Source organism: Antennarius striatus, chromosome 5, assembly GCF_040054535.1.
Source record: "Antennarius striatus isolate MH-2024 chromosome 5, ASM4005453v1, whole genome shotgun sequence".
NCBI lineage: Eukaryota > Metazoa > Chordata > Actinopteri > Lophiiformes > Antennariidae > Antennarius > Antennarius striatus.
In genome coordinates this window covers 1,102,703-1,115,460 of record NC_090780.1, presented here as the reverse complement: position 1 = coordinate 1,115,460, position 12,758 = coordinate 1,102,703, and the positions used below count along the sequence as shown (strand labels likewise).

The 12,758-nt window shown below is 47.6% G+C and overlaps 1 protein-coding gene across 1 annotated transcript in view; it reads left to right on the top strand.

Annotated features, from left to right (window-relative positions):
• Window positions 1-12,758, top strand: part of chd5 (chromodomain helicase DNA binding protein 5) — a 35,055-nt gene that overhangs the window by 16,520 nt on the left and 5,777 nt on the right. Inside the window, exons 10-37 of the mRNA XM_068316128.1 lie at window positions 340-546; window positions 929-1,140; window positions 1,432-1,563; window positions 1,662-1,770; window positions 1,875-2,066; window positions 2,269-2,469; window positions 2,680-2,817; window positions 2,900-3,021; window positions 3,184-3,357; window positions 3,745-3,886; window positions 4,003-4,134; window positions 4,495-4,612; window positions 4,692-4,816; window positions 4,952-5,198; window positions 5,263-5,435; window positions 5,910-6,084; window positions 7,068-7,154; window positions 7,265-7,353; window positions 7,543-7,676; window positions 8,558-8,702; window positions 9,260-9,419; window positions 9,514-9,593; window positions 9,716-9,914; window positions 9,991-10,074; window positions 10,166-10,309; window positions 11,954-12,062; window positions 12,179-12,311; window positions 12,446-12,641. Coding sequence (XP_068172229.1) covers window positions 340-546; window positions 929-1,140; window positions 1,432-1,563; window positions 1,662-1,770; window positions 1,875-2,066; window positions 2,269-2,469; window positions 2,680-2,817; window positions 2,900-3,021; window positions 3,184-3,357; window positions 3,745-3,886; window positions 4,003-4,134; window positions 4,495-4,612; window positions 4,692-4,816; window positions 4,952-5,198; window positions 5,263-5,435; window positions 5,910-6,084; window positions 7,068-7,154; window positions 7,265-7,353; window positions 7,543-7,676; window positions 8,558-8,702; window positions 9,260-9,419; window positions 9,514-9,593; window positions 9,716-9,914; window positions 9,991-10,074; window positions 10,166-10,309; window positions 11,954-12,062; window positions 12,179-12,311; window positions 12,446-12,641 — 4,159 coding nt within the window. The remainder of the gene's footprint in view (window positions 1-339; window positions 547-928; window positions 1,141-1,431; window positions 1,564-1,661; window positions 1,771-1,874; window positions 2,067-2,268; window positions 2,470-2,679; window positions 2,818-2,899; window positions 3,022-3,183; window positions 3,358-3,744; window positions 3,887-4,002; window positions 4,135-4,494; window positions 4,613-4,691; window positions 4,817-4,951; window positions 5,199-5,262; window positions 5,436-5,909; window positions 6,085-7,067; window positions 7,155-7,264; window positions 7,354-7,542; window positions 7,677-8,557; window positions 8,703-9,259; window positions 9,420-9,513; window positions 9,594-9,715; window positions 9,915-9,990; window positions 10,075-10,165; window positions 10,310-11,953; window positions 12,063-12,178; window positions 12,312-12,445; window positions 12,642-12,758) is intronic.

Here is a 12,758-nt window from a genome sequence, read left to right as displayed (position 1 = left end):
TTCACAAAGTACTGAAACAGTTTCTACCAAACCTCGAGGGCGACGGAGGACTAAAACACAGACTAAACTTTGGTGTAAATACAGATCAAATGGACAAGTCTAGGAATTGTTTTTCACTACTGAATGAATTTCTAGAAAACTCCACTTTTTAATCGATTAAAAAAAGAACATATTTTGGCCCAAACACTATCAGTGATGTCAGTGTTGGTTCATTTTTCGGCAGTTTGCGTCCTGAGTCCCGTCCAGCGTGACCTGCCTGATCTGTAATCCCCAGTTTTTGGGTGTATTGTGGTGAAGTATTTATGTCTTTAACACAGCAGCTCTCTTTTCACTTCCTAGTGCCCCCCCCTCAAAGGGAAGGTGCAAAAGATTCTGCACTGGACGTGGGGGGAACCTCCACTGCCAGCAGAGATGCCTGCTGGGCCTGATGGCAAACCCAATGACCCGCTAACCAATCCGCCGCTCAAGGGCCACCCGGAGCGGGAGTTCTTTGTGAAGTGGGCCGGCCTCTCGTACTGGCACTGCTCCTGGGTCAGCGAGCTGCAGGTGAGGAACCACAGGCGGGTCTAGTCTGCAGGAACTGTCACCCTCTTGGTGAAAAGTGGGGGAATTACAGCGAGCCAAGATAGTCTTCACCTCCTGCCTTTTAATTATGGGTGGTCCTGTAGCCAACGAGCAGTCAGTCTCTGAATGTCTGGATGAAAATCACATTTTTTCACCTTTAAAACCATTAAACCATAATTCTGTAGCGTTTCAGAGCAGTCAGACTCAGCTGACACTTAATTTAGTCTTGTATGAGGAACTGTTTTTTAGAATCATGACAGTTTTCATTTGATATCTTTCGTAAAACCCTTTCTGGAGCTCAAAGTCCTTTTCCTAATGGACTCCCTTTGCCAGAGGTGACTTTTACTGGCTTTGTTTTCATCAGTTGGAGCTCTACCACACCGTCATGTACCGGAACTATCAGCGTAAGAACGACATGGATGAGCCTCCTCCGTACGACTACGGTTCTGGAGAGGAGGAGCTCAACAGTGAGAAGAGGAAGAGCAAAGACCCTCATTATGCCGTGATGGAGGAGCGCTTCTACCGCTACTGCATCAAACCAGAGTGGATGGTCATCCACCGGATCCTCAACCACAGGTGGGCCATTGTCGTCTCCTACAACTTCTACCTGTCAGGTTCCACACAGTCTTCTATCTCCGACAAGGTGGGGTGGGTAGGGTTACCTTCATTGTATGTCCGTCCACACCTCAAAGTTCCACCGGAATGCACACACTGAGGGAAAACAAACAAATTATTCCTTACAAACTCTGCAAACTGTGTCTCGTATCCTGACACACGTCAACCAGTCCCGTTTGAGTGTGTCTAAGGAAGACCTTTATTAATCAATAAACGATCAATCCCTCTCAGCTGCCTGTTACTTCCCAACAGCTTCGATAAGGACGGCGATGTGCATTACCTGATCAAGTGGAGAGACTTGCCCTATGACCAGTGTACCTGGGAGGTGGATGACTTTGATGTCCCAGAATATGATGGTCACAAAGCGTCCTACTGGGACCACAGGTTAGACCACCAGTCCCTGGCCCCTAACCCCATTGCTTTATCTGTCATGACCCTGTTTGAGCTCTTTGGTTCGTCATGCTCCTGCAATTATTTGCTAGGGAGCAAATACTTGGGGAGGACCAGCGCCCCCTGGTGGTGAGGAAAGGAAAGAAACTGAAAGAAGACCACCCAAAGAGGGAGGTCCCTCCTGATGCTCCCATCATAGACGTAAGTTGGGATACGTAGATGATTTTAGTCACAAATATTACATTACAATAACCAATGTGGCCCCAACTAATCCCCCAAATACTCCTATGTTCTGGAAACACCAGCCAACCATCAAGTTTGAGCACCAGCCGTGGTACATTAATGCCACTGGGGGGACGCTGCACCCGTACCAGCTGGAGGGCCTGAACTGGCTCAGGTTCTCCTGGGCACAGGGCACCGACACCATCCTGGCTGACGAGATGGGCCTCGGGAAGACGGTGCAGACGATAGTGTTTCTCTACTCGCTGTACAAAGAGGTGAGGATGGAAGAAAGTTCTCTGTTAGGACTCCAGCATGTCCAAAATGAAGAAAATGAAGCTAAAGTGCTAAAGGAGAGTCTGGCAGTAAAGAAGTCCATGGAATCAAGATAGACTAGTCGTGCTCAGCACCAACTCTACCAACAGACTGAACATACTAGACAAGAGGTCAATGCTCAGTCCCTTCTGATCCTCCTCTTAGGGTCACTCTAAGGGCCCTTTCCTGGTGAGCGCCCCCCTGTCCACCATCATCAACTGGGAGAGGGAGTTTGAGATGTGGGCTCCAGACTTCTATGTGGTGACGTACACGGGGGACAAAGACAGCCGGGCCATCATCCGGGAGAACGAGTTCACGTTTGAAGACAGCGCAGTGAAGTCGGGACGCAAGGTGTTTCGTATGAAGGCACGTGGCATGTCTACCCATAATGCTTTTAGAAATGACTTGTTTTAGCCTATAGTTGATCACTGTTGTTCTACGTGACTATTTCCTGTCACAGAAATGAATCTGACTGTCTACATTTAAGGGACACTAACAGTGGAGCACCAAAGAGTCCTTCATCTCCACCAGCCATCATGAGATATGTTTGGCTGATAATCCTCTTCCCCCTTGCAGAAAGACACCCCCATCAAGTTCCATGTACTGCTGACGTCCTACGAGTTGATCACCATAGATCAAGCTATTCTGGGCTCCGTTACTTGGGCCTGCCTGGTGGTTGACGAGGCCCACAGGCTGAAGAACAACCAGTCAAAGGTACACAGGTGCCCATTAGGACACAGTAGTGGTCAGATGGTGATTGACATTCAGAAACTCTCTTTTCCTTCGTGTTGTGCAGTTCTTCAGGATTCTCAATGGGTACAAGATCTACTACAAGCTGCTGCTCACTGGGACGCCCCTTCAGAACAACCTGGAGGAGTTGTTCCACCTGCTAAACTTCCTCACCCCAGACCGCTTTAAGTATGTTCTGTCTCTACTATGTTTTATTGCCCTTCTTATGCATATTCATTGTGGCAGTATGGGGCAGCTGGTGCATCGTTATAACTAGATATCCATGTGAACCACGGTCAGTAGGTTTGGTTGACCGTTGAACTCTTCTTGCCTGACCTGTGACCTGTGCAGTAACCTTGACGGATTCCTGGAGGAGTTTGCCGATATCTCCAAGGAGGACCAGATCAAGAAGCTTCACGACCTGCTGGGGCCTCACATGCTCAGGAGGCTGAAAGCCGACGTCTTCAAGAACATGCCTGCAAAGACAGAGTTGATTGTCCGAGTGGAGCTCAGCCCCATGCAGAAGTGAGAAGATTGTTGCTGCTGCGCCTCCGTCTGATGAACCGTTTCCTTCAGATTAGCTCACAGAGCAACACGATGCAGCTGAGTTCAAGCATTAGCACAAAATATCAAAAGCAAATTATGAAGTTGACAGATATCTTCAAATATCTGTTGGTTTCCCTGTAAGCAGTCACATGATCATCATGCACCAGCTAAAGTAATGTTTCAAGGAATAATTAAACTTAATAATAGTTATAATTAAACTTTCAAAATCTCTACTTCACAGTTAAAATGTTCTCATAATAAATGACTGACACCAGGTTTTCAGTCACACCTGGAGTTATTGTGATGGGGATTGTTTCTAAAGTAACTGACTGTGACTTTCAATGTCAACTTGTCTCTGATCTGCAGAAAATATTACAAATTTATTTTGACACGAAACTTTGAGGCTCTGAACTCCAAAGGTGGGGGGAACCAGGTGTCCCTGCTCAACATTATGATGGACCTGAAGAAGTGCTGCAACCACCCCTACCTGTTCCCCGTGGCTGCAGTGGTGAGAAAACACCCTGACCCACCTGTAGCTCTGACTGATAGTATAGGGACTTCACATTAAATCTACTGCACAGGTTTCCATCTATATGTCACCTGATGTCTGATTTGCCTTTGCAGGAAGCTCCTGTGTTGCCAAACGGCTCGTATGATGGAAACCTGCTGGTCAAGTCCTCAGGAAAACTGACGCTGCTTCAGAAAATGCTGAAGAAACTCAAAGATGAAGGACACAGAGTTCTGATTTTCTCTCAGGTAACATCAACTTTAAGTTGCATCCAGACCTTCATTGACTGGAGGTTATGAAAAACAGAAAGCCCAGTGATCCATTTCTTAGTTGATCATGATGAGGTGTGGACATCTGTCCCAAATGTACAGGGCAGATGTTTCATTGGTTCAACTGTTCAGTTTAGGTTTGTCTGTGTTTCCTGCTCTTTGGAGAAGTGGTAGCTACGTTTGGATGACTCAGAAAACACATCTTAGATCTTTCGGTCAGCCTCAGAACATCTCTGTGGAGTGACCCCGTCTTGATTGCTTGGACTCCCCTGTCACCTGGAGGTAAAGACCGAATCGAACTGGACTTTGACTCCCCCTGCTTTGACTCGCTTTTTACAGATGACAAAAATGCTGGACCTGCTTGAGGACTTTCTGGAGTTTGAGGGTTATAAATACGAACGTATCGATGGAGGGATCACTGGAGGCCTGAGGCAGGAGGCCATCGACCGCTTCAACGGTGAGTCTGTTGGTGTGGTGCGTCTGGGGTTGTTTCAGCGAGGCTTCGGCTCACGTTCCTGCCTTGGTTTCGGTCGCAGCCCCCGGTGCTCAGCAGTTCTGCTTCCTGCTTTCCACACGAGCTGGAGGTCTGGGCATCAACCTCGCGAGCGCAGACACCGTCATCATATACGACTCCGACTGGAACCCCCACAACGACATCCAGGTACTGCTTCTCACGTTGGCTCCTGTCTGCCTTTGTTGTGGCTTTTAAGCCACAGTTCTGTGATAATGACAGATTAACTCTTAGTTTTAGCTGTTGTGTGTCAAACCATGACTGCCCCCCCATCTCACCCCCCAGGCTTTCAGCAGGGCCCACCGCATCGGACAAAACAAGAAGGTGATGATCTATCGTTTCGTGACACGCGGCTCAGTGGAGGAGAGGATCACACAGGTGGCCAAGAGGAAGATGATGCTGACCCACCTGGTGGTGCGACCCGGTCTGGGCTCCAAAACCGGCTCCATGTCCAAACAGGAACTAGACGACATCCTCAAGTTTGGCACAGAGGAGCTATTCAAGGATGAAATGGAGGCGGCGCGAGCCATGGGTATGGGATGGCTTCATGTCACTGAACAAAACATCACCATTAACCATAAGTGTGTTATCAACAGGTGACAACAAAGACGGCGAGGAGGGCAGCGTGATCCATTACGATGACGACGCCATCTCCAAGCTACTGGACCGTAGTCAGGACGCCACTGAAGATACGGAGATCCAGAACATGAACGAGTACCTGAGCTCCTTCAAGGTGGCTCAGTATGTGGTGAAGGAGGAGGATGGAGAGGTGAGAACACAGCTAAAGACTGAGTGAAGCCACCATCAGTGTGTTTGACTTCACTGGTTCCCCTACAGAACCTTCACCATGTCCGTCCAGCTTTACTTTGAAGCAAAAAGACTTTTCCAGTGGTGTTCCAACAAACAGACCGTACCCGGACTCTACAGAAGCCCCAGACACGAGAGGAACACTCACTTGACCTCTCATGTTGCCCTGATAAAATGTTGACCATGACACTCTGGTCAGATTTTAGTCCAACTATAACATCACCTAGACTGTGTTCCTCCTCCAGGAAGGAGATACTCTAGGTCCTCAAAGATTATACAACGTTCTTGTAGAGTTTTAAAGAAGTATAATATTCTAAAATTGGATTGTTTGATTTAGCTTGATTTGAGATGTTTCAAAAGTCTTTTCATAAATCTACGTGGCGGTGGCCTTCTTGACCCCTGACCCTACATCAAGTTGTGTGTGGCTGTGTTGCAGGAGGAGGTGGAGAGGGAGATCATCAAGCAGGAGGAGAACGTGGATCCTGACTACTGGGAAAAGCTCCTTCGCCACCACTACGAGCAGCAGCAGGAGGACCTGGCCAGAAACCTGGGCAAAGGCAAACGCATCCGAAAGCAGGTCAACTACAACGACACGACTCAGGAGGACCAAGGTAGGCTCCGCCCCCAGACACGTCGATCTGCTGGGACTCAGATGGGGTCACTATCTGTGAATAGTAGTCAGTAGAAATATAGAAGAAGCAGGATGCTTTCAAAGAGGAGAGAATCTTTTTGGTGTGGCCAAAGAGGCAGTAAAAACTGGGCTGGTGGTATCAACCAATCACCAGCCAATGTTACATCCTTTGTGAATGGCACTCAGGGAACATAAAGACAACATAAGATCTTTATCTGATCTTTATCTCTTGTGGTGTAGATAATCTCTGAAGTGAAATGTCCAACACCATTTTTAAAGAAAGACCTTCATATGAATCCTTCAGCACACATGTCCTGTCTCTGACTCGTGTCTGGATCGGGTTCATATTGTACAGACTGTCAAACACTGTCGGTTTCAGTTAGTCGGTGGAACCCATGTGTAGGTAACGCTGTGTGCTCTACGTTCTCCACCAGAGCGGCGCTGGTCTCTACTGCCTGAGCCTCACCTGCTTGGTTCTATTAGTGGGTTACCAGTGTGGCATTAACCTAACCAAAGGAGTTGGGTGCTCTAAGCCTAAAGCTGTTGACCTCAATGAAATCTGCCACTGGGCGTTTTACCCTGGCCCTGAAATCTCACGCAGTCAGGCAGTCTCCGAAGGGGACTTGAGAATGCCCTGCGTTATAGTTCGTCTTTTAGAGACTGCCCTGCGTCGTAGTTCTTCTTTGAGTTTGCCTTTACCCAGGGATGGTCAGTGCCAGAGTTTAACACGAGAGTGTAAAGACTTCACTACAGCCACCGTTTAGAGTACTACCGCTCTCCAGTCTAAAGTGATTGTAGGGCAGCAGAGGTAACTCTCTCTTCCTCTCAGTGGAAGGAGGTAGAGAGGACAGAGAGTGCATGACGAGTTGAAGTGGTCTGTAGTAATCTGCAGTGCCATGGCGCCCCCAGGTGGCCTCAAACAGAAGCAAATGCAATGTGCTGTTTCTCTGATGTGTGGCTCAGAATGGCAGGATGATCTTTCAGACAATCAGTCGGAGTACTCTGTGGGGTCCGAGGACGAGGATGAAGATTTCGAGGAGAGACCTGAAGGTGAGACATGAAGGGAACGTCGACGACTCTCTCTCTCTGATTTCACTAGTTGTTCTTGTTTGTTTTGTGTTGGAGAAAAGGTGACAATGATGACGTTTTATTTTCTCTAGGTGGACGCAGACATTCTCGCCGGCAGCTGAGGAGTGAGAAGGACAAACCTCTGCCACCCTTACTGGCACGGGTGGGGGGCAGCATAGAGGTAGGGAACCACAGGTTGGAGGTCCTCCACACGTCTGTAGCCTGACTGGAGCTACTCCTGATGTTTTAACTCACCTAACCTGGTGACTGGATGAGGACCAATGAAACATCAGCATTAGAACATCACACAAGAACCTCCTCTCTGGTTCTTGTGTTGCTCTTTAATCCGTTTCGTTGTGTTTCCACAAAGGTCCTGGGCTTCAACGCTCGCCAGAGGAAAGCCTTCCTCAACGCCATCATGCGCTGGGGCATGCCCCCCCAGGACGCCTTCAACTCCCACTGGCTGGTTCGAGACCTGAGAGGGAAGAGTGAGCGTGAGTTCAGGTGACGCACTATCATGTTTTTATCCACCAGGAGATGTCCACGCGATGGAAACAGAGTTTTAGAGTAGAAATCACCCACAGCTGTTGTTATTTTAATACAGCAGCAGCTCATAGCCACTGATAATGGTTACTGTTATTTATTGATGCTGATTTTATCACCAGAGTATTTTCTTTTCCTGCGTCTTGTATGGACAGTGTATGGAGCAAAACCTCAGTAAACTTTATCTGATTATAAATGATGGGATCAAACCCAACACAACATGATATAAATATAGACTCTACAACGGTAAACACTCATTGACCCATTGCTCCATTCAATCCCATTTCATACTATTTATATTAAAAATCTAAATTTATCTATATTAAGTTCTCTTATTTAATCATCTAAGTCTTTTTCCTATTAGGCCTATGGTTATATCAGTAGAACATAACGCTGACACACAGACACTGTATTACTAATAAACTTTACACCTACATGTTAAAACACTGACATCAGTATTTAAACCTGAACGTTTCCCATCCCATGAGCCTTTATGCTCCAAACTGTCACCAATCAGAGTGAAACAAACACAAGCCAGTATTTCTTTGACTATCGGTTGATGTGGGGTGAGTTTATTTTCTCTACCAGGGCGTCCCTGTGTGTTTTAACGTGTCCTACTGCATATTTCTGCTTCTATTTGGACTAGAAATTCATTCCTCCTGCATGAACCTCAGTAGTTTGATGTACGACTAACACTGTAGTCCATCAAATTACTGCAAAACATCTTCTGCTCCTGCTTTACTCGTCTTTACTTCAGTGTATGGACATTAAAGTCTATGACGTCTTTAGGACGTACTCACCAGTGTGTGTCGGTGCTGATGGTGTCACCTGCTGTTCACCAGGGCCTACGTGTCTCTGTTCATGAGGCACCTATGTGAGCCGGGGGCCGACGGAGCTGAGACGTTCGCTGATGGCGTCCCGCGTGAGGGACTGTCTCGTCAGCACGTCCTCACCAGGATCGGAGTCATGTCACTTGTCAGGAAAAAGGTAGCACTTATTATCGTGAAGTGTGTGAGAGCTAGCATCTTGGAATTAGATGTTTTTATGGTTTTTATGGGCTCAACGATCAAATAAAAAGAAGAAAAGTCAGAGTGTTCCAAGAATCAAGTCACAGGGAAACGTCAGAGGAAGATCACCAGTGTGTTGATGAGGACCTGGAGCAGAGGTCCGACAAACAAAGACAGTTGAGTTTAATGACATGTTTTATCTGAACTGATTGGTGAAGAAACTTCTGTGAACGAACAACCAGGAGTTAACTTTGTGTTTGTTGGACTGTAATGTGGTGTAAAAACCTTGTGATGTCTGTGTGTACCTGTTCAGGGACTCTGGAGGACGTTGGAAGTGGTTGGATTAATCTGTTACCTTACACCTGTGTTTTTATCAGATTGACAGTTTTCATTAATTTTTTGTAAATAACAAAACTTGTGAAATCTTCAAATAGACGTGAAAGAAGAGCTGGTTACGATAGGCTGTGAAAAAACCAGAACCAAATGTGTTTTATTTACTTCATTTTATTACAGCTGAACAAATATCTGCTTTTTCAGGTGCAGGAGTTCGAGCATGTCAACGGAAAGCTGAGTTCTCCAGACCTCATTCCCATCGGCATGGAGCTGAAGAAGCTGACGGAGAGTTTATCCTCCGACCCCAACACCCCAGTGCCGGCCAGCCCCGTTGCTACCCAGCCGGGGACCCCCATCCCAACGGGTCGGAGCACAATCGCTTGGCTAATCTCCTTTGTTCTGCCTGTTAAGCTCACGTTCAGAGGTTTGGACACAAACGTTGACTTGTTGTGTTACAGAGAGAAGCGAATCTCTGCTGGGTCTCGCTGAAGACAAGGAGACGACGGAGCAAGACTGTAAGAGACCGTCAGAAAAAGAAGTGAGTCCTTCACCTCCATTACTACCTTTGTTTTTCACACTCGGCTAAGCATCCATCCTGTTTCTACCCTCACACAACTGCCCTCCTTCTCCTTGTGTTGCCCTACCTGTTTCCCCCCTCAGCCGACCTCCAACGCGGAGCCAGCGTCTGTACCTGAGAAGGTGGCCGACACTGAGGTGAGCAAAGCCCCCTCCGAGGAGAAACCAGGAGATGAGAGGGACACGACAGAGTCCTCCTCCACGAAGACAGAGCTGCCGGCCACCCCCAAGGAGTCCACCCTGAAACAGAGAGAGCTGCCGTTCCGTCAGAACTCACCCAATGGTTAGCGGCGCGGGACAGTTTCATCTCGCTTCCTGTTTCCTTCAGGTTGACTTCTGATCAGGTCTGTTTTTTACAGTAGAAGCCTACAAAGAAACAGGACCTGAGAAAGAAGACACCGATTGTCCTCTGGCGAAAACCGAAGACAAGGAGAACAAGTCAGGTACGGATGAGAGGGATCCTCCTGTGGAGCAGCGACACACCAGACATCCATCCACATCCATCCACCAGACATCCATCCGTTTGTGTTTCAGAGGAGGTGAAGAGCGAGGAGGCGTTAGACGCTCGACTGAACGGAGACAAAGACGCTTTGGACGAGATGGACGACAGCAGGAAGGAGGACAAGAACGGCTTCAAAGCAAAGTTCATGTTTAACATAGCAGACGGAGGTTTTACCGGTAACTACGAGTACTATAGTACTGCAAAGCAGTACTACAGTACTGCAAGGCACTACTACAGTACTGCAAAGCAATACTATAGTACTGCAAAGCACTAGTACAGTACTGCAAAGCACTACTACACTACTGCAAAGCACTACCACACTACTGCAAAGCAGTACTACAGTACTGCAAAGCACTACTACAGTACTGCAAAGCACTACCACACTACTGCAAAGCACTACTACAGTACTGCAAAGCACTACTACAGTACTGCAAAGCACTACTACAGTACTGCAAAGCACTACTATAGTACTGCAAAGCACTAGTACAGTACTGCAAAGCACTACTACACTACTGCAAAGCACTACTACAGTACTGCAAAGCACTACCACACTACTGCAAAGCACTACTACAGTACTGTAAAGCACTACTACAGTACTGCAAAGCACTACTACAGTACTGCAAAGCACTACTATAGTACTGCAAAGCACTACTACAGTACTGCAAAGCACTACTACACTACTGCAAAGCACTACTACACTACTGCAAAGCAGTACTATAGTACTGCAAACCACTACTATAGTACTGCAAAGCACTAGTACAGTACTGCAAAGCACTACTACACTACTGTAAAGCACTACTACAGTACTGCAAAGCACTACCACACTACTGCAAAGCACTACTACAGTACTGCAAAGCACTACTACAGTACTGCAAAGCACTACTACAGTACTGCAAAGCACTACTATAGTACTGCAAAGCACTACTACAGTACTGCAAAGCACTACTACACTACTGCAAAGCACTACTACACTACTGCAAAGCAGTACTATAGTACTGCAAACCACTACTATAGTACTGCAAACCACTTCTACGGTACCACTAAAGATACCACCAGTACTGCTGAGTACTACAGTACTAGAGGATATATTGTCAGTACTGCTAACTACTACAGTACCACTAAAAATACTGTCAGTACAGCTGACTACTACAGTACTAGAGCAGATACTGTCAGTACTGCTGACTACTACAGTACTAGAGCAGATACTGTCAGTACTGCTGACTACTACAGTACTAGAGCAGATACTGTCAGTACTGCTGACTACTACAGTACTAGAGCAGATACTGTCAGTACTGCTGACTACTACAGTACTAGAGCAGATACTGTCAGTACTGCTGACTACTACAGTACTAGAGCAGATACTGTCAGTACTGCTGACTACTACAGTACTAGAGCAGATACTGTCAGTACTGCTGACTACTACAGTACTAGAGCAGATACCTCAGTATCCGTAGACCCCAGTGACAGAATGATGAGACCATCCCCAGCAGAGCGACTCTTTCCACCCTTCGTTCTGTGATCTTCCTGCGTCTTAATGTGTCTTTAAATCACAGCAGAGACAAACGTTTTGTGGTGTCGTGTAAAGCAGTATGCAGTTCATACTGGAACACCTGTCAGGACATGATGCCCCGCCCACAGGGACCTGGTTCCACGTCAGTGAAAGGTGTCATGGTGCAGTAGAACTCACTGGTGTCAACACGTTGCTGTTGACCCCCCCCTCTGTTAGCGTGATCCAGGGACTCAGCGCCGCTAAAGCCCTGCTTCCTGTGGCGTTAGTGTTGGTGGTGTGTGGGTAATAACCCTAACTCCTCTCCTGTCAGAGCTGCACACCCTCTGGCAGACCGAGGAGCGAGCTGCTCTGACTTCTGGAAAGATGCACGACATCTGGCACCGTCGCCATGACTACTGGCTGCTGGCCGGCATCGTAACGTATCCTTCCCCAGGTGTAGCAGCGACCAGCTGGACGCTGTGATGTTTACACACAGTGAGGATGATTTCCAGATAGCCAAACACTGACTGTTTTCTTGACTGGAAAGCTGACTCAGACACGGCTACGCCCGCTGGCAAGACATTCAGAACGACCCCCGCTACGCCATCTTAAACGAGCCCTTCAAGACCGAGATACATAAGGGCAACTACCTGGAGATGAAGAACAAGTTCCTGGCTCGCCGCTTCAAGGTAATCAACCTTTACAGTGGAACATAAAACTGCATTCATTCATGGATTAAAGGATTTGGAGTACTGTATCTGAACACAAATTCAAACTGCATCTCCAACTGCCCCCCATCCCCCCTGCCCCTGCCCTGGTGTAGCTGCTGGAACAGGCTCTGGTGATCGAGGAGCAGCTGAGGCGGGCGGCTTACCTGAACATGACCCAGGACCCCAGCCACCCGGCCATGGCTCTCAACACCCGCTTCACCGAGGTGGAGTGTCTGGCAGAGTCCCACCAGCACCTGTCCAAAGAGTCTCTGGCCGGGAACAAGCCCGCCAACGCCGTCCTGCACAAAGGTGTGTGCTTCCATTGAAAAACGACCCCGGAAAGGTTTGTTAGAAGCTTTCATCGCTGACAAAAGCTGTTAAACCCACTACTGGGAAGGGAACACATTTTTTCTTGCTTCAAGAACA